The sequence below is a fragment of the Rhinopithecus bieti genome, unplaced genomic scaffold (genome assembly GCF_001698545.2).
Source record: "Rhinopithecus bieti isolate Rb0 unplaced genomic scaffold, ASM169854v2 scaffold_11944, whole genome shotgun sequence".
Taxonomy (NCBI): domain Eukaryota; kingdom Metazoa; phylum Chordata; class Mammalia; order Primates; family Cercopithecidae; genus Rhinopithecus; species Rhinopithecus bieti.
The window spans coordinates 3,815,300-3,836,580 of NW_016807378.1; the positions used below are offsets into that span (position 1 = coordinate 3,815,300).

General features: G+C 43.3%; 1 protein-coding gene across 5 annotated transcripts in view; it reads right to left on the minus strand.

Moving 5' to 3' along the window:
* Window positions 1-1,397: 1,397 nt before the first annotated feature.
* The window catches only part of MICAL2 (microtubule associated monooxygenase, calponin and LIM domain containing 2), a 249,879-nt gene continuing 229,995 nt past the window's right edge, over window positions 1,398-21,281 (minus strand). For 4 of the 5 annotated variants that reach the window (XM_017881588.1, XM_017881586.1, XM_017881587.1 and 1 more), the window contains 3 exons: window positions 13,909-14,011; window positions 8,984-9,057; window positions 1,398-5,242 (listed from right to left, as the gene is read on the minus strand). In XM_017881588.1, the coding sequence (XP_017737077.1) occupies window positions 5,058-5,242; window positions 8,984-9,057; window positions 13,909-14,011 (362 nt within the window). In that variant the 3' untranslated portion in view covers window positions 1,398-5,057. The remainder of the gene's footprint in view (window positions 5,243-8,983; window positions 9,058-13,908; window positions 14,012-21,281) is intronic. The other variant, XM_017881584.1, reaches the window with a different exon arrangement.

Genomic DNA, 21,281 nt, shown 5'->3' on the forward strand with positions numbered 1-21,281 from the left:
GGGAATACCTGGGGCCCCAGTGATTATACTGGTGTGTGGTCCATGTCCCAGGCCACTGAGATTATACCCACGGTCTTGATTTTCCCCTCCCTAATTCTTTCCTAGGTCGGTGTGATCTGGAGGAGTGAGAGACTCCACTTCCATCTTTTTTGGGGGAGATATTGTAGCTATTCAGACGTTTGATGTTTCCTTTTAGGGAGGAAGGTTGGAAGTATTATATCTAACAACGAAATGGAACCAAATCACCAAGGCCAGATGTTGTCTGCTGGAAACACTAAAGGGTATACTTGAAAGAGAATTGGCCAAAGAGCTGTGCGAGGGGCTGGACATCCAGTCAGCAGAGGGCAGTCCAAAGAGATGGTCTCCAAAGAGATTCCACGAGCACTCTAGTGAGTCAGACGAAATCAGAGAGGTGGCAGAGTTCTGAGGAGTGAGTTTCCTGGCCTAGTTCACCTGGTAGGTGAGAAGAGCTGAGTTCACAGTAGCTGTTATCATTATCCGGGTTAGAAGGGCTGGGTGAAGGGCACTGTGATGTTTGGTTTTGCTTTCTTTTATTTCTAAGTGAACTGGGAGAGGGAGAGAGCATGAAATTACCAAGTGTGCCCTGAAGGCTCAGAGATGGTGAGTTGCAGCAGTGGCTGAGAGTCTGCAGCTCTGGGAGCATAAGGAGGTCAGCTGAGCCCCAAGGAAAACTTGCAAAGCGCCATCAGAGGTGGCTGTTGCTTGGAGCTCTTCACTGCACACATTAGTGCTGGTAAAACAGGAGCTTTCATCTGCAGTTATGTGTATTTGCTGTTGATGTTCAATGGAAAAATAAATCATTTCAAATATTTGATCAACAGACAAAAGCTTTCAAACAAAGGGGGCACCTTCATGTGGAATGATGGGAGCTCCTGGGACTGACGGGTTGATTACTGTGATGTGGCAATTCTGGTGTATCCTGCACTCGTAGTTTAAGAATATGCATGTTCTGGGGTTAAGAAAAGAGGTAAAACGAACAAACTAAAAGAGTGTGACTTGAAGGAAGAGGCTAGTTCTGCGTAGAAGGAAACATTCCTGTTGAGTGAATTAAATGCAAAACCAGGTGAGAGAAAGGTGAGAGAAAGGGGGAGCCTGGGGCTACCATAAGCCTCATCCCTCCCCTTCCCCAGCCTTGAAAACAGCTTTCTTTGTTGAAGGAATACACCTGAGGTGAGCCTTCTTCGCTCCTCCTCCCATTCAAATCCAATTTGCTGGTCAGGTAAGTCCTTCCAGATGCCCTGTGGTAATAAAATCTCCTGGGTTAATTAACAGATTCCCACACAAAATCAAAGCCTTGCCCAGGCTCTTTCACTGAGAAGAAATAAATGAAATGGATGCTGCCCTCAGAGGTGCCAAACCAAGCCCACATGAAAATGTTTTGATTTCTGAGACACAAAACCGTTTATTTTTGATTCATTTCAGTATCTATAGCCGTGCACAAATAACACATTTCCATCCACATGAATAGTTCCCAATTGTTGGAGCAAATTAATCTTTTACAAGCTACTCAGCAGTGAGGTTAGAAGATAAACAGTAGATGAAATCGTACACTTTCCCCTGTATGTGAACTTTCTTATTACAATAAACTCCTACATTTGAGCTCACCACATCCAATGACTGCCGCTCTCTGTTCATGTGGCGGCCCCGCCTGCCCCCTGCCACCTCTGCCCTACTGGGGTAGTTCTCTGATCAACCACCAGGGTGGGGCATGCTGCCATTTTCAGTTTGGAAGGAAAAGCCTGTAAATCTGCTTCCTGGGAAGAGAGACACTGCTGAATTGTCATTTGCCTCCAGAATGCAGAAAACATCAATTTCATTGCAGCTCATCAGGGCTGGAAACACCTGCCACTTCCTTTCTCAGTTGCAACTAACATGGTGCATCTTGGCATTGATTGATTCCAAGCAGCCTAACACTGCCAAAGTCAAGGTTTAAATGAAACAGTACAACCTGATATTATTTTTCAGTTTTAGAAACACAAACTTATTTTTATTGCCAAAGAAGCACTGTGATAGTGGGGGATATTCTTTATGCTTGAGATAAACGTGAGTAGAATAGGTTGATGCTTATAATAAAAAAAGATTTTTCATCTTTGTATTTGGGGATGGTACCTATTTCTTGATCTTTGTATTTATTTGGAGGTGGAGTTAAGGACTAATATTTTTTCTGTATCTCTGCATCTGGCACAGGGCTGCAGAACCCCATGGGCATTCAGAGGATGTTAAATAAATAGATTAATAAATCAATGGTTTGGGACAGCAAGCTTAAGAAATGTCCTCTTGGCCCAACTTAGGTACAATTCTGCCCTTATAACTATCATAAACACTTTGATTTAACAAGAAACTGTGTGAGACTGACTGTGAAATACGACCTGAGGCTGGGCTTTCTGTCCCATTTGGAGTCCTATATAGTTTGGCCTTGATCACATTCACTAGTGCCCTTTTATGGGGCAGTGCAGACTCTGTGCCTTTTCATCATAATCCTACTCATATTGCATACAAAGAAACTGTCTTCAAAATGTACAGTATTTTATACTTTGATAGTCTTAGAACGCTCTCTCTTGCAAATAAGGAATGGAATCATTTTAGATAGTTCAACAGACACAATATTTGTGTCCATTGGAAATGTTGAAATGGTTTTTATGTACTAGTAAAACAGAAAGACCCAGTGTATGTAGAAAACTGTTAAGGATGAAGTTTATGTTTTAACTTGGCCAGATAAAACTGAGCCATAAACCACAGAGCACAGCCTGTGAAAGAAAGTGAACAAATTGTTTCTCTCATCTATTAACAGAATACTAGGGGCCAAACCACCTTCTCTGTTGGCCCTCTTGGGAGACTCATTCTTTGGGATGGAAATATAACAAATTAAAATAAGTGACAATTAATTCTCTTGCACAATAACAACTCAAATATGACACACTTTGAATATAATCTGTTAAATGTATGCAAGCGTCAAAGGATGCACTTTTATGCAACTGACAGAAAAGCCTGAGGTCTGAATATTTCTGCATATTCTAGAATGAAAACTGAAATTATAAATCTTTTTCTTATAATGAGTTGATATTCCTGTGCATCTATAATCTTACCTCTAAATGCCTGATAGCTGAAATCTTTAATACTATACAACTCACTGCCCCAAACATCTGGGTTATTTGTATATTAAGTAGCTTATGTACCAATTTCTTAGTGCTAATAGGTCTTCTCCAAATTATAACACCTGGAAACCTGAATTATGAGGAAATGATATTATCAATTATCACCAATACACAAATAAATAAAAATAGATAAATATCCAGAAGTGGTACAGTTTTCATAGGTAGGTAGGTAGTAGGTAGGTGCCTCCTCATATTGCCTAATAATAGAATTCATGCACTGGAAGACCTGATTCTTATTTAAAAAAAAAAAAAGGGAAGGAAGGAAAGAAAAGGAAAAAGAACTGCAACCTTTGGAACTTGGTATAACACAGAAAGGTTGTACTTCAATGTAATCCGAAGCATTGGCTAACTCAGAGGAAATTCAGTTATACATCTAATTTCTGGCTTGTCAGCTGGCCAGATTGGTGTGCGCAGAGAGCGTCTCTGACAGAAGTGGTTCATGGATCGATTTGAGAGAAATCTGGTCTCCAGTCAGAGCCAACTGTTGAAGAGCACCTTTTGTCTAATGACACATTTAAACACTTGCCGAAATGAGGGCAGCCAAATATACAACCAAGAGTTCTTTAGTGTTTCTCTTATCAATAATAGACTAAATCTTCAAAGAATCCCATTGAGCAAAAACAATCAAATGTTTTATGACAACACATTACCATATTAAATCTTCTCTTCTTTGGCCCCCATGGGAACTGTCATAATGCCCCAGGAATTCCAACATGTCAGCACACAAACTCCGTCTTCCAGCTTTCTTTTCAAACTGAAATGTCATTAAAAAAATCCATGACCCAGTTTGGGATTTGGTAAATAGGGTTACTGCATTCAGCCCTCCCTCAAAGTCAGAAATGGTTTTGTCCTTGCTCTATAGAGTTCCTGGGGAGAGGGAGAGATACTTCTCTCTTTGAGTCTAAGAAGACCACCAGCAAGAAGCATTCCTTCTCTTGTACCCTAGTGTGCTCAGTTTCAGTAGCAGCACCAATATCACCAATATTTTATCAACAAATAAAAGAAATCCCCCCCCTTTTTTTTTTGTGCCGTCATCAACACTTACTTAAAAGTACTTTAAAATCATTCTCTTTCTGAAAATGCTTTTCGTTATTTTCCAGGGTCCATAAAAGCATAGCATGGGGACAAAAGCTTTTCTAAGCCAGCAGTGTTTGGTGAACACTAACAATCCCACTGGTATAAAGTTAAAGTTTTATTTCCTTTTTTCTTTTCTTCTTAAAATAAAATTAAGGCTCAAATGTTCTATTAAGCTCTCATTGCTTATGTATATTATATTAAGGCTTATAAATGCACCTGGTAAATGAAATTCACCCTGGATTGAATTAACACCTGCTATATGAGTTATTTGCTTTATGTAATCAGTAATCTCAAGGTTTCTCCTCTTTCTCTGGAAACACAATTTAAATATTAACCTAATCTTTAAACTGCGGCTGCTTCTTTCTGACATTTGGAAACCGGTCATCCATACAAAAAAGGCAAATATGGATATATTAATGAAAAGGCAGCTTCTCAAAAATCTTAAAGTATGTAACTCAATGAATTGGGAAGGAAAATGATAAAAGCAGCAGCAAAGTCAAGTCTTTGTGTCCCTTTCTAGGGAAAACAATGCTGGTCATCTGCCAACAACACCTCCAGTCTGAGAGCCTGGCTGAAGTTGACTGCCAATTGCCAAAGAGTTTTTGGGTTTTCTTCATTATAATCTCTGGAAGGACCTTGGGAAGCTGCCATGCGTGCAAGAGAATTTTAATTTTAAGAAATGCAGTAGGGTATAACTTAAGTTCCAGGGATGATAAATCCTGCAGAAGGACCCACGAGGGTGTGTGGTGAACTTGGCCTGATCCGGTCCCAATGTGCAGCCAGGGAGAGGGACTATGGGCCTCCTCAAGTCCTGCTCAGCTGACAGTCTCTGGAGAATGCGAAGCTTTCAAAGTGCTGGTCCTCGGCTTTTTCTCTGACGCGTTGTTCCTCTAAGGAATCGACGAGTTTATTCCTTTGCTCAATCACTTGCATCAGCGCGGTGAATATTTCTTGCTCTTCATTTAGATCCTTCTCATCTTTCTGGCTCTCTAAAGAAAAAAAAGAAAAACAACATTGGGCTCAGGGAAGATTGGGCCCCAGGAGAGTTCTTGGCATGGACATTCTCAATTGTTATGGACTTGTTCTGCCTTTAATTTTAATGGAGAAAACAAGGAAATGAATTTAACACCAAGGAACTATTACCACCCTTAAAGCGAGAGATGAGAAAGGTGGGTGCGGTGAAGCAGTTCACTCAGTTTTCATCTTGAAGATATGTACAAAGTGACAGGGAAAACCCCTTTGTAACAAAAAGAATTTAATACCAGCCAAACCCTATCAAGTCCCCCAACCTTCCCTCTGTCACAAAGAGAAACTAACAAAACAACAAAAAGGTGGTTCCCATAAACATATCTGAGCCACAGCAAAGAAATCTGTGAGAAGTTTCTAAGTAAACCAGCTGCACCAGTGGCTACTCTTTCAATGATCAGAATTTTTTTTTTTTTTTTTGAGATGGAGTCTCACTCTGTTGCCCAGGCTCGGTCTCAGCTCACTGCAACCTCCACCTCCCAGATTCTCCTGCCTCAGCCTCCTGAGTAGCTGGGATTACAGGCGCCTCCCACCACGCCTGGTCAATTTTTTGTGTTTTTAGTAGAGACAGTGTTTCACCATGTTGGCCAGGCTGGTCTTGAACTCCTGACCTTGGGAGCAGCCCACCTAAGCCTCCCAAAGTGCTGGGATTACAGGCGTGAGTCACAGCGCCCGGCCAGAATCTTTTTCATGTGTAGTTAATGACAAACTGTAGCCTTTTGTGTAGGGACCACAGGGAAGCAAAGTGAGGCTACAACTGTCTGATAGAAAGGTGTTTCCACACTGACTTTGCTTTTCCCTTTGTCTTCTCGAGTACCTGACCTTCTTGATAATTGGCCTGAGGCATTCAGTTGCCTGGGGGAGATAGGATTGTTAGAAAATGAAAGGAGAGAGTAGGAAACAAGTAGTAATGAGCTTTGGCCACAGAACACAGGATTCTGAAGCCAGATTTAAGTCTTGTCAAGCAGATGATTGCCTTAGGAGAAGTCTTTCTAAATTCCTAGAGCCCTCTGTCTAACCCACGGAGGACTGGGTGAGGAGCCTTATCCCAGAGTAGAGAGGGTGCCACTGCCCCTCATCAGGCTTAGCTCTGAGGTCTGGGCCAGGGAGCAGGTAGGTCTGATGAAAGGGAGACAAAGAAACACCACCCCTTTGTACCTCAAGTTTTAAGCAGAGAGAAGAGAGAAGCAGGAGGGGCAGAGGGTTAGAGCCCCATGCTCAGTCTCTCCATTCTGGGCCTTGGAAGCCCCACAGGGGGCAGGAAATGTCATATGTCATTTGATGGGAACAGTGGGAGTGGGAGATGGATGGGCACAGGACTCTTGCCCTGCCCTTGTTCAGAATTCTGGAAAGAAGCCAGCTTAAAGGGCACCCCTATGTATAAACATAGGACAGTACTTCATGTTTGGGTAGAGAAGAAGGGTCTAAGTGTGGCCCCCCAGATCTTGGTGTGCTGTATGTGGCATGGGTGGAGCCTAGAAGGGTACATTTGCCCCACTGATACCAAAGACAGCTGGCTAGTGGACCTGCCACAGGGCTCCCCCATGGGGCAAAGTGACCCCAGAGAAGAGACTGAATGGGAGATGTGCTGAAGTGAGGCTGGGTGAGCCAGGAATGCCTGTAGGCACCCAGGCATGCTGAGAGAGTGGGCAGGCTACGGATGAGATCAGCATACACCTCAGCTGCAGATGCCACCAGAGAGAGATGCAGCCCAATGATGGGGGATGCCATGTGGGGACTCACTAAGCAGAGCACTCCGCACAGAGTCCTAATGCCACAAGGTCACATAGACCTGCCTCTTCCCATTACCTGCCAGTCACCCTGGGAAGAGACGCAGAAGGGAGGGGTGGCATCTTCAAGACTGCACATTTTCATCCCAAAGAGACCGAGCATCTCCTACAAGGACTGTTTAAGTTATTGCATCAGATTAAGTTTACCATGGAGGGATAAAGAGTTCCTATTTTTTCCCCTTGCTAATTAGCAGGAGGATGCATAGGCGGAAGATGAGCTCAGGTACACACAGAATAAAGAAACTACATTTTTTGGATACATCTGAGAGGGGTGAGGAAAACATACGACCTTCACTCCTTAGTAAGAATTTTTTAAAAAAGAATCAAAGGTGGCAAATAGTCTTTGGTGGTATTTATTTAGTATCCTGAAACAGAACAAATTAAACTTTTCAAATCTGATATACAAGTTAGACATTAGTTAGACCCTATGGTTTATTAAGTCCAGGATTACTACTCATTTAATAAACAGCACAGAAAAATTAAAAAAAAAATCCTCTCTCAGTTTAGGCTTGTCGTAGATGGACCCATCTAAGCCCCTCTGACATATGAAAAATGATTTATACCACTTTAGTCTGTACAGTGCTGCTGCATAAGGATTTTGTTAGAATTCTGTTGCTATAAAGAAACAGCCTGCAAATCACTGCCATATGGGAAACAACAGGAGACCCTGATCTGTGATCTATTCCTAAATCTTAGCCCTACCATTCACCTTGAGCATGTTATTTAAATTCTCAGAGACTCGGTTTTCTAATTTGTAAAACTGGGCGCAAAAATACATAAATAAAAATCAGGATAATGATGCCTAATATTTGCTCAGTACTTGCCCTACACTGGGCAACCTCATAAGGTAGGTGCAGTATGATATCCATTAAGTATAGACATTCTTTAAGCTGTTCTTTTAGATCTAGGTCTGCATATAGGAAAGTCATGCGTGGATCTGGTACTGCAAACACACAGGCACAAAACAGTGAATCTGCCTTTCTGGCGGGAACTAATAACTGCATACAGCAGTGTATGGTGTCAGTTGGGTTTATCTCCACTCTCCCTCCTTCCTGGTGGAATCATTTTCTCATGTGTGATGCCCTGGCCCTGCCCACGCTGGGAGGGAATGTTTCCTTTACCAGCTCTAGTGCCTGGCAGCACTAGACCCGCCTTTCTCTTTTTTTTTTTTTTTTTTTTGAGACGGAGTCTCGCTCTGTCGCCCAGGCTGGAGTACAGTGGCCGGATCTCAGCTCACTGCAAGCTCCGTCTCCCGGGTTTACGCCATTCTCCCGCCTCAGCCTCCCGAGTAGCTGGGACTACAGGCACCCGCCACCTCGCCCGGCTAGTTTTTTTGTATTTTTTAGTAGAGACGGGGTTTCACCGTGTTAGCCAGGATGGTCTCGATCTCCTGACCTCGTGATCCGCCCGTCTCGGCCTCCCAAAGTGCTGGGATTACAGGCGTGAGCCACCGCGCCCGGCCTAGACCCGCCTTTCTCTGTGATCCCAAAGCCCTTCTGTTGTGGCCTTCATCTCATTGAACTAGCATTACTGGACTGGGGGTGTTAGTCTCCCCAGTGAGACCACAAACTCCTAGAGGGCAGGGGTTGAACTTCATCATAAACCAGGCCCACAGTTCCCAGTAAATGTATGTTAAATGAATGGGTGGATACGTGAATGAATAAGTGAACATAGGACTTTGTTCCTACTGCCACATGTGATGGGGGAAAGCACTGCCCTCACAGCCCAAGTGAATGAGGCTAAATGGGGCTTGTGGTGCTGCTGGTGGGAGGCAGGCTGGCTTTGCACTTTCCTTTGACTCGCAGGCTGGCAGGCAGAAAGAGCGCCCCACGCTGGGATTTGTGGCACACTCTTGCTCAAGAGCCTTTCAGGGGGAAAGTTCTGAACAAGGACCCAAGACATCAGCATACTCACCCTCCTTGAGCATTTTCTCTCTCAGTTTCTGCTCCAGTCTGCTTTGGTGATCTTCTAATTCTAGTTCCTGGGCCCTGGGTGATAAAATGTTAAACTTTATAAACACTATAGATTTGTGAGGAAACATTGATGAATAAGCCCATTGAGAGTAGCTACAGCATTCTTTTTTCCTTATTAAAACTGGAGTTTTAGCCTATCTTTATTTTTTATTACAATTATTATTTTTTTTTTTGAGACCGAGTCTTACTCTGTCATCTGAGCTAGAGTGCAGTGGCACCAGCTCACTGCAACCTTCGCCTCCTGGGTTCAAGTGATTCTCCTGTCTCAGCCTCCCAAGTAGCTGGGATTACAGGCGTGCACCACCATGCCTGGCTAATTTTTTTTTTTTTTTTTGAGATGGAGTTTGCTTTTTTCACCCAGGCTGGAGTGCAATGGTACAGTATTGGCTCACTGCAACCTCCATCTTCCAGGTTTAAGCGATTCTCCTGCCTCAGCCTCCCGAGTAGCTGGGATTACAGGCATCTGTCACCCAGCTAATTTTTGTCTTTTTAGTAGAGACAGGGTTTCACCCTGTTGTCCAGGCTGGTCTCGAACTCCTGACCTCAGGTGATCTGCCCTCCTCTGCCTCCCAAAGTACTGGGATTACAGGCATGAGCCACTGCACCCGGCCTTAGCCTGTCTTTAAACTGAAGGTTCTGCTGCTGCTGGGATCTCTGTAGGTACCTGGAAAGATTGCTGAGATACACTGAACTCAAGAGACCAGAGGGAGCAGCTGAAGGCTGCAATGTGCTCTCAGTAGGCTTCGGAAGGCCATCCAGACCACCCTTTTGGGATGGGGTGGGGATGAGGAGAATAGTGAAGAAATGACTAGCATAGGCCTGGGGAGAAGCAATGACAATCAAAAGCTTTTCTCTCTTTTAGGAGTAACTTGACTTAGAGCATTATCTCCAATGATGCCCAAGTCTCTGACTGTGGTACATGAGAAAACAAAATGGAGGAAACAAAAGTGACATATTTTGTTTGGGTGGAGTGAGGACGTTAAAACTCAGGCAACTCTCCAGCTGACTGTAGGAGAGGTGGAGTCAGTGATGCTTTGGGGTAGACGAGCTTGGGTGCTGGGGGCTCAGCATTTCCACTGAGAGGAGCAGCAAAGTCAAGACATGAAGTGAGTCCTCGGTGAAGGTGGAACTTACGTTTTGCATGCCAGGGGATGCCCCATTGATATCACCGTGGGTGTGTGAGCTCCCCACAGGCTAGCCCATGTGGTAATGTGGACGCTCCCGAATGCCACTCTGGAGTTCTCAGGAGAACTGAGGACCACACACAGATGTGGCAGTGGTCAGAGGTGAGAGTTGAAGTTGTGTGACCCCTAAAAGGAAGGCTATAGAGAAAGAAAGTTGGAAGACAGAAGCCTGGAAATACCTACACTTAGAAGCTAAACAAAAAAGGTAGCCAGGGAAGAAGTCATCCAAAGGTTGGAAGAACAAAACAAGAAACGCACCATCACAGAGACAAGCAAGGGATGTTTTGAGAGAAAAGAGAAAGGTCAAGGGTGTTCACTGCAACAGAGACTTGAAGAGGGTGAGGGCTGAGATTAGATCCCTGGGTTTGACCTGGTGGGGTCTTCTCTTCCAGCCTCCACCTGCCATCTGCATGTGTATCATGCATCACCCCTATGAGTGCTGGGGTCACTTTGTTATACCCTGTTACTGGCGTTATTTTTACTACATCTGCTACTACATGGGCCAAGGTCCCTGCTTCTTATCAACCCTGAACTTCTTGTGGCCCACTGTGGTAGTCAATGGAGATGGACCGGTCAGGTCTTCCTTTAAGAGAACTTCTGGGAGAAGCATAGTGAGCTCACTGCTGCAAGATCCACTTCCATGTCATGCAGACCGAGCATAGAGGAGGTGTTGCAGTTGCTCTGTTCCTGCCCTGCATGGAATTCATCGATGGGTGGTCTTTGGACTGATGTTCCCATTGACCTAGCCAAGAGTTTCTCAGACCTGCGCCGCATCCAGGGCTCCTCCTGCCCAATTCTTCTCCCTCCCCACTCTCCTTTTACAGGCATAAGAACTGCTGTAGAGTCTGAAGACTTCTCACTTCCTCCTGCTCCCTCTCCCTTCACAGGCATTTTCTCCAATAGACCTCTTGTTCTTCGAAGTGTCTTGGCATCTGGTTCCCAAAAGCACTGAATCAAGATACCAGTAAGATATTTCTCCATGCTCATTCAGGGCTTTCTCCAAACTAAAACCCATCCTTTAGCAGAGCTCCTACCAGCCTTTGTCTAGTTCACATGCCCGTTTTCCTGTTCACCCTCCTTTGGAGAGGAAAGTCCTTCCGACAGCGCGTTGACCAGGGAAGCTGCAGTTATGGGACACAGGCAGCAGCGGTGCCTCCCTGACTCTCAGGCAGACCCTTCTATCACCAGGGAGCTCTTCTGTGTTTTCTTATTACTACTGTGCTATGCATGTGCCTATCTGTTTCCCTCAAAACTACAAGATCCTAGAAGATAGAGTCTATGACCTTATCCATCTTTATTTCCACAGAACCCAGCATAGTTCCTTGTGCATAGAATGTGCTTGATACATTTTTTACACTTTTAAAATAATTTCTACATTTTTATAATTTATCATTTATACCTGGCCTCAATGCAGACACTGTAGCTATATAAAAAGGGCTTTGTAGTCAGGTAGAGTGGACAAATTACTTAGTTGCCCTGAATCTCGTTACACGCATCAACTTAAAAAGTTGTAATAAGGCTGGGTGTGGTGATTCAGGCCTATAATTCCAGCACTTTGGGAGGCCAAGGCGGGCGGATCACTTGAGGTCAGGAGTTCGAGATCAGCCTGGTCAACATGGTAAAACCCTGTCTCTACTAAAAATACAAAAATTAGCTGGGTGTGGTGTGCACCTGTAGTCCTAGCTACTTGGGAGGCCGAGGCAGGAGAATCACTTGAAACCAGGAGGTGGAGGCTGCAGTGAGCCGAGATCGCGCCACTGCACTCCAGCCAGGGTGACAGAGCAAGACTCTGTCTCAAAAACAAAACAAAAAACAAAAAAAAAAAGGTTATAATGAAACAAATCTTCACTAGAGATGACTCCTCTTCTTCCCAGTTCCTGGCATTGCCTTCCATGTCAATGGAACTCAATGAACGTAACTCCGGGCCACCTCTCCCAACCCTACCCTTTCTTATTCTCACCCCAGGGGAGGTAAATTTGGGAAAAATAGACTATGTGAGCTCAACTCACTCCTCTCTTTCTCTCTCAGGCTCAGTAAGTCTTCAGCAAACATTTGTTCTCAATAAGCCTTGCCATAGTTCTAGGACAAGGTTTCTCAACCTTGACACTTTAGACATTTTAGGCCAAATAATTCTTTTTCGTTGGGAGGGACTGTCTTGTACTTTGCAGGATGTTTAGTAGCATCCTTGGCCTCTGTTCACTGGATATCAGTAGCATCCCTGCCCCTAGATATGACAACAAAAATGTCTTCAGACATTGCCAAATATCCTCTGAGGTTATTGCCCCTCGCTGAACCCCACTGGTCTAGGATAACAGCCTTGCCCCTAAGGAGCAGGTGAGTCTACTACCTTTTGTGATTAGGTAGGTATATGTCTACTTCTGGGGTTGGTTAGTGTAGTGGGTTGAATGGTGACCCCCTAAAAGTCATGTCCACGTCCTAACCTATGGAAACTGAATGTGACCTTTTTTGTAAACGGTCTTTGCAGATGCATTTAAGTTAAGGACCTTAAGATAAGAACATTTTGGATTTTCTCAGTGGGTCCTAAACCCAATGACCCAAGTGTCTTTATAAGAGCAGAAGAGAAGACACAGACACACAGGGAAGGCTGTGTGAAGACAGAGGCAGAGACTAGAGTGATGCAGTCACAAACTCAGGAAAGCCCAGAGCTGGAAAAAGTGGAAAGGGCTAGGACAGGTCCTTCCCTAGGTCCTTCCTCGTGTTTCTGCAGGAAATACAGCTCTCCCAACACCTTGATTTTGAATTTCTGGCTTCCAGACAGTGAGAGAATAAATTTCTGTTGTAAGCCATCCGGTCTGTGGTAATTTGTTATTGCAGCCTAGGAAATGAATACAGGTAGCAAGCCAATCTGGGCTGTGATACTTAGCCATGTACAAGCCATTATCATATCAGCCATTATTGGTAATAAAGATAATATTTTGATGTTCCATCTATTGACTTGGTTGTCTTATTTCTCACCTGGCTCAGAACCCAGGCAGGGAAGAGTGGTAGTATTTATTACACCCCTTCAAAAGTCCTTAAAATTACCTCCTGGGTTGGGGCAAGAATGAAATGATACAGCATAAATGGAAGCACCCAGCACGACTTGTGGCACTTAAATTTATACTACATGTTACTTTTTTCCCTCTAGAATGATGACAGGTACAGTGACCTTCAGCTTTTTCAGAATGTGGTGAGATCCATCTCCACTTTTTGATCTCCCAACGAGGCTGCAACTGCATTCAGAGAGGACAGTCAGCCAGATCTTAGTTCTTCATTCTCTTAAAGCCACAGGAAGTGGTCAGGCATATGTCACTGAGTCCTTCCCAAGATTTACACTCAGAGGCCAGACACAGCCTTCCCATTGCAAGTGTGTGATCACTCTTTTAACATGGGCCCAGGGAACAGAGATGGATTGAAAATGCCTTATCCAAATGACTTTCAGCTCCAGACCCATTACCCGAAATCTATTTTAGCCACAGGACTCTGCAGAGAGAACAGACAGCTAAAGATTCTTTGCACTAATGCCAGCATGATATGCAAGACATAAAATATCAATTTGCCTCAATCACTATTCTGTATGCACAAGGAGAAAAAGTCCCGAGACTTCAGCCTAGGAGGGTAAGCCACCCCCCTTTGCCCCTTTGCTTTTAGGACTCACTGGTATCTGTGTTGCCTTACTTACATGATTAGGAGCTCCGACTCATATCGCATTAATTTATTCTTCTCCAGAACCAGCTTAAACCATTCCTGCAAAAGCTGTGCTTCATCCTGTGTGCCTGAATCTGCTTAAGAAATCAACAGCAAATGGGTTAGATTGGCATTTCTCTCCCCATGATCAAACTGCTTTGAGCCACTTTAGCAGGTTATGTTTGTAGTGAGAAGGGCTCTGCAGGCAGCAGCTGCCTGACACCCTGTAGATGCCTCCAGGTTATGGGCATGACAAATAAAACCCATCTGTGCATGCTCTGGGTACGTGTGTGGGGGGGTCTTCTCGGACACTTAGGGCATGACCACTCCAGTTCCAATGGTCACATAACCATGATAACATCTCACCACAAACGACCTTCCCCTTGTCTACTCGTATATTCTTTGTAAAACTTATACATGTATGTGCATCACATTCTTCACCAAGGACAACCCTAGCTGCTGGTCATCATTTCCTTCTTCTTTTTTTTCCCCCAGATCAAATGCCTACTGAGTGCCCAGGTGGCATGTGGCTCCTTCCATGGGGCAGGGAAGCTCATGCCACATTTGGTCACAGAGGAGTGTTGACTGGCATTTTGATTTTTTGAACAAAGAAAAGTCAAATAATAACAAAAGAAGTTATTAGCTTTGTGTCTCATGGGGGTAAAGTTATATCCATATATTCTTATTACTTAGATTATGACCTTTATTAAACAGAAGAAGAATCATGAGAAAACTGGCACTGCTTCTTAGATATTTAATGTTAGACACTAAACATCTAGGTACTAAAATGTTAAAAGGTGGCTTTCGAATATTTCACCCTGAAGGGAGAACACAAGCTGTATGGCAAAAGCTCATGGCCATCCTAGAAGGATTTATCCTGGAGGGTCCTATACACAGAGGGGAAAACAAGGCAGACAGAAGCTTTGTGTGACCTTGTGCAAGTTGCTTAACTTCTCCGAACCTCTGCTTCTTCACTAGTTAAACTGGAATGAGAAGATACACAGGCAATACGATAATAATGAGCTGCTGTTTATTTTGTAGTGATTACATGACAATTGATGGGCTATGTGCCTTATATGCAGCATCTAATTTAATCCTCATAACAAACTTTCCTGTAGATACACTTATCATCACCACTTGATAGCTGAAGAAATGGAGGTTTAAAAGATTAAATTTGCCCAAGTTCACAGTAAGCAGCAGAGCTAGAGCCTGAACTTAACTGTGTCTGATCCTTAACTGTGTCTTCACTGCTATGTATATTTCTCCCTCCCTCCTGCTAAAGTCGTCTTTTAAGGTAAATAATACGCCTAGTTCATTGCCTTGCACATAGCAAGAAATCCATAAAACTTAGTTCCCTTTTCTCCCTGTCTCCTGGACCACCTTTTTATTGATAATGAAACTGGGGCCCAGAAAGATTTACAGTCATGTCTCAGTATTTATGGAGGACTGTTCTAGGACCCCCTCTTGGATATCAAAAGCCATGAGTGCTCAAGTCCCTTATATATAATGACATAGTATGGTCAGCTCTTCAAATCTGTGGGTTCCTCATCTGTGGATTCAACCAACTGTGGATCAAAAAATATTCAGAAAAAAACATTTCACAAAGTTCCAAAAAACACAAATTTGCTGCACTTCAAGTACTATGTTGAATCTATACAAATGAAGTAATTTGTAGGCATTGTGTTGGGTATTACGAGTAATCCAGACATGATTTTAAAATATGGGAAGATGTGCATAGGTTATATGCAAATACTATGCCTTTTTTTTTTTTTTTGAGACAGAGTCTCGCTCTCTTGGCCAGTCTAGAGTGCAGTGGCACGATCTTGGCTCACTGCAACCTCTGCCTCCTGGGTTCAAGCAATTCTCCTGCCTCAGCCTCCTGAGTAGCTGGGACTACAGGTGTGCACCACCACACCTAGCTAAGTTTTATATTTTTAGTAGAGATGGGGTTTCACCATGTTGGGCAGGATGGTCTTGAACTCCTGGCCTGAGATGATCCTCTCGCCTTGGCCTCACAAAGTGTTGGGATTACAGGTGTGAGCCACCGTGCCTGGCCTGCTATGTCATTTTATATCAGGGTCTTGTGCATTCATACATTTTAGTATCTGCACAGGAGTTCTGGACCCAGTCCTACATAGATACCAAGAGGTGACTGTATTTGCATGTAACCTATACACATCCTTTAGTATATTTTATATAATTTCTAGATTATTTATAATACTGAATATGATATAAATGCCATGTCAATATTTGCCATATTGTATTGGTTTTTCTATTTGTATTATTTTTCATTGTATTATTTTAATTTTTCTCTAAATATTTTCAATTTGCAGATGCAGAAGGGTGAACTGTATATGCAATATCCCAGATTATTCACTTTATGGGCAAACTGGTGCTAGAATGCAGAGCTTGGCTTCTGTTTCATTCATTCACTTAATAACACCTATCTATCAGACATCTCCTATGTGTTGGTATTACCTTAGGTACTGGAGATATAGTGATATATAATGTTACATTGCATGAGAAATTTGCAGATAGTAAGGCATTGTGCCTACCAAAAAGGATATCATTTCGATGCTCTTTGGATCAGATGGACTCAAAGAGCTAGAATAAAATATAATATTAGAAAACAATCACAATAAAGCAACAAAAAGCACTGTGGGCACACGGGGGAGGGAGGATTTTCCTGATCAGGGTGTGAGGCTGGACTTTTTGAGGGACTGGAACACTTTTGAGAGGAAATAATGAGGGTGGAAGAGGGCATTTTTCAAGAAGAGGGAACAACTTGAGGAAAGAGGAGGGAATGGGGAAGAAGATGGTGGAGACAGAGATTGGGGGGACTGAGGGGCACAGAGGGGTGGGCACGGAGGCCTGGCATTTTTTTGATGGTTTCATCACTGAGAATAGTGCTAAGGCATTTGCACTTCATGCTGTAGAACACAAAGGGACATTAAAGGAGGTGGAGTAGGAGAATGATGTGTGAAGTGTCGTGTGTGAAGGACTAAAGTGAGAGACGGAGGAGGGAGGGAAATAAGGTGTTATTCTTTCTTAGGTTTCTTGAGTGAATGAATGTTTGAGCAAGCGAATGTATAAACATTGAGGGCCAACATCTTCTAAGCATTGTATGTGGTGCCAGATAGGGGCTAGTAAACACTGCTTCCAGCTCTTTAGGTAACTGGTAGCGCATGGTCCATTGGGGAAAACCAACATAGCCAAATAGAATACAACATGTCTCTTGTGAGAACACAGGAGGCAGGCAATTAATTGTGTGTGGAGAAAGCAAGGGAAAGCCTCAGAGAGGGGACAGCAGGTGCACTCAGTCTAAATGGATGAGTGAGTTTGCCAGGGAGAGGAGGGAAAGAACAAGGCATTCACAGACATTTGTTATTGAATGAAAGAATGAAGTATGTATGCCAGAGATCATATAGAACATAGAAGTTAAGAATGTACACTTTAAACTCAGACTTGGGATCAAAATGCCACTCCTCTACTTCCCATTGTGTGGGCCTGAGTGATTATCATAGACTTCCTAAGCCTCAGTCTCTTTATTTGCCATGCAGCTGCAGTGGGATTATGCACACAAAGCCCTTATCCCAGTCCTGGCACATAGTATAAGCTCAATAAATGGGAACTGTCACTACTGAAATCATACAATACACATTGGTAGAAGAACCCTCCGGGGTCATCTGGTCCAGCCATGAGCCAATGCAGGAATTCCCTCCATTCCTCCCTGACAGGTGACTGCTCTATAATTATCCATGGGATGAGGGAGCTCCCTTCTGTTCAGGAAGTCTACTGCAGGGCTGTGTACTTTTAAGTCCTGAAAACTTCTTTCTATTGGCCTTCAGTGGGTTGACAGCTAGCCACTGATTCCAGTTTTTCTCCCTGGAGGAGGATGGAAAACAGTAACTGTATATTTTACATGACAGACCTTTAGATATTTGAGGACACGTCTCACAATTGACTGAAGTTTGCTCTTTTTACAGTGCCTCCAGATCGTCTGTCATTTTGTCATAGGAAGGATGCCCATTCTACTTACCCTCTAATTTTCCAAGATATATCTTAAAGAGAGTCTAGAATTAAACAATATATAAACAACCCAAAATGGAAAGACCCTCTCACACCTTCATCCTATGCCCAGAGATTGAGAAGTCTTTTTAGCAGCATTTTCACTGGGGCTCTTATTTACCAGTAAATGAACTCTGGCTTTTCCACAACGGTGGTAGTTAAGTCTGATACCTTCATCTTCTACTTGTGCAACTGATCTTTTTCATAACCCAATTCAAGACTTTATATGCATCTTGTTAAATATCACCTTATTTATTTGGCCCATTATGGAAACATCTTTTGAATATTTTATCCAGCTGATACATTTCTCCTAACTCTGAGATTTCTGCAGAATTGATAAATGGGCATCCTGTACACTTATGTGATATTAGAAAGCAAAATGTCAGATGGAACTGGACATGGAAGACAGTCATCTGGCCCATCATTAGGGACCTTTCTCAGCCTTTGGATGAAGCCGACTCTATATGCACCAAACGTATCATCCAGCCCACATTGCTATATCTTGTCTATGAGGGTGTTAGAAAGATGATCAAGGTCAAAATAATTTCCTGAACTGAAGTTCCACAATGTCTGTCACGTTCATTGGCACTACAAACCTTGCATCTCCACCCAGAAAAAGAAATGACATTTGTTTTTTACAACTTCTCAGTAAACACTAGTGGTTCCTAGTAATCTCAAATACTCACAATTTTTTTTTTTTTTTTTTTTTTTTTTTTTTTTTTTTTTTTTGAGATGGAGTCTCGCTCTGTTGCCCAGGCTGGAGTGCAGTGGTGCAATCTTGGCTCACTACAAGCTCCACCTCCCAGGTTCACGCCATTCTCCTGCCTCAGCTTCCCAAGTAGCTGGGACTACAGGTGCCCACAACCACGCCCAGCTAATTTTTTTGTATTTTTTTTTTAGTAGAGATGGGGTTTCACCATGTTAGCCAGGATGGTCTCGATCTCCTGCCTTGTGATCAGACATCGTGCCTGGCCCACAATTTCTTTAATAATTATTTCTAGGCTGGGCGTGGTAGCTCACACCTGTAATCCCAGCACTTTGGGAGGCCAAGGCGAGGGGATCATCTGGGGTCAGGAGTTCAGGACCAGCTTGGCCAACACGGTGAAACTGCGTCTCTACTGAAAATACCAAAAATTAGCTTGGCATGGTGGTAGGCACCTGTAATCCCAGCTACTCAGCGGCTAAGACAGGAGAATCGCTTGAAACTGGGAGGTGGAGGCTGCAGTGAGCCGAGATTGCACCACCGCACTCCAGCCCGGGCAACAGGAGCAAAACTCCATCTCAAAATAATAATAATAATAATAATAATAATAATAATAATAATAATTGTTTCTAGAATTTTGACAAGGGTCATAATTCATGTTTCTTTGCCATATGAAAAGTGGAAAATGTGCTCCAAAACCTCTAGTCTTTTGGTTCCAAAATTCTCCATGAGTTTTCAAAGACTGAGGTCATACGTACAAGCTATTCCTTTTGTTTTGTTTTGTTTTGTTTTGTTTTGTTTTGTTTTGTTTTTGAGAACGAATCTCACCCTGTCACCCAGGCTGGAGTGCAGTGGTGTGATCTCTGCTCACTGCAACCCCTGCCTCCCAGGTTTAAAAGAGTCTCCTGTGTTAGCCTCCTGAGTAGCTGGGATTACAGGCAGTGCCACCATGCCTGACTAATTTTTGTGTTTTTAGTAGAGATGGGGTTTCGCCATGTTGCCCAGGCCGGTCTTGAACTTCTGGGCTCAAGTGATTCAGCCTCCCACAGTGCTGGGATTACAGGTGTGAGCAATTGCACCCGGTCAATGTGCAAGATATTTCAAAAGCAGGGGCTTAACTCAGAAACTTCTGATTGAGTAATGCTACATGCAAGACATCATTCTATGTTCCATCTTTCACCTGGGCTTACAGCTCTCTCATTTTTTCCACCTGTCTAGATTCAGTCCCTTTTAGATATTTGTTTAATGTTTCTAGATTGAGGATCGTTTTCCCTTGATAGAGAAAACAGAAAAGCTGAGAGCTGAGAATTCTGCCTTTCCTTGTCATCTAACATTATACCATCTGCCACACACACTGGGCCTATCCTTTCTTGTTCTCAATCCAAAAGAAGCAGCTTTCAAGACACTATTTTGCTGTCTTTAGAGCATTTTTTTGTTGTTTTTCAGATTCAGCCTCTTTGCTGCATTATACCCACAGGTTCTAGCTAGACTTTTATCCAGGATTACATATCCTTTTTTCAATCTTTTGTGTCCTAAAATCTGGCCTGTTAGAGAGTTCTCTGTGCTGCCACAGTGATTCCCCTTAACACTGTACTTGACAAACACAGGTTGAACAGAATCACTGAATTTAATTATTTTTTCAGTGGAATAACTTGTAATTTTGTTGGCTACAGTTCTTTTTTTTTTTTTTTTTTTTTTTTTTTTTTTTTTTTTTTTTTTTTTTTTTTTTTAGTGGAATGAAGCTCTTGTTGCCCAGGCTTGCGTGCAATGGCATGATCTTGGCTCACTGCAACATCTGCCTCCTGGGTTCAAGAATTCTCCTGCCTCAGCCTCCTGAGTAGCTGAGATTACAAGTACCTGCCACCATGCCTGGCTAATTTTTGTATTTTTAGTAGAGATAGAGTTTCATCATATTGGCCAGGCTGGTCTCGAACTCCTGACCTCAGGTGATTCACTCGCCTCGGCCTCCCAAAGTGCTGGGATTACAGGTGTGAGCCACGGTGCCCAGCCTATTTTTCAGCATCTTCCTTTCTTCAGTAGTCAAACACACTTTGGGGGATCTTTGGATGTAGAATCAAGTGCAGGCTTCCAGGAGTCTGCCTTCCCAAAGTGTTGGGTTCAGGGTGACTGTGCCCAGTTCAGCCTTGCCTTGCTCTCCACTCCAACCATGCACCAAGAGGTTCCTCTACGATTTCCATCAGCTCCCTGCCCCTCCCCATCAGATTCCTTCCTGTGGGTCCTGATGAAGGCAGCATTGCCCCTCGCTATAAATGCAATAGAGCAAAGTGAAAGAAGCATGGGCTTTGAAGTCAATTAGACCTTGCTCTGCCACTTAGAAACATGTGACTTTGGGCACATAACCTCACATCTCTCTGCCTGAGTTTCCTCCTGTGGAAAATGGGGATGGTGATGATAGTACTACCTTATAAATTGGATTAAATGAGCCGATGCCTATCAAATGCTTAGCATTGTGCTCGGCACATAGTAAACACTCAGTAAACTATAACGTTGTTACTCCTACCTTGCCATTTCTTCCAACATCTAGTTCTATAGTTCACTATGGATTATTTTCTGTTCACCTTTAGAATTCAGCTAGA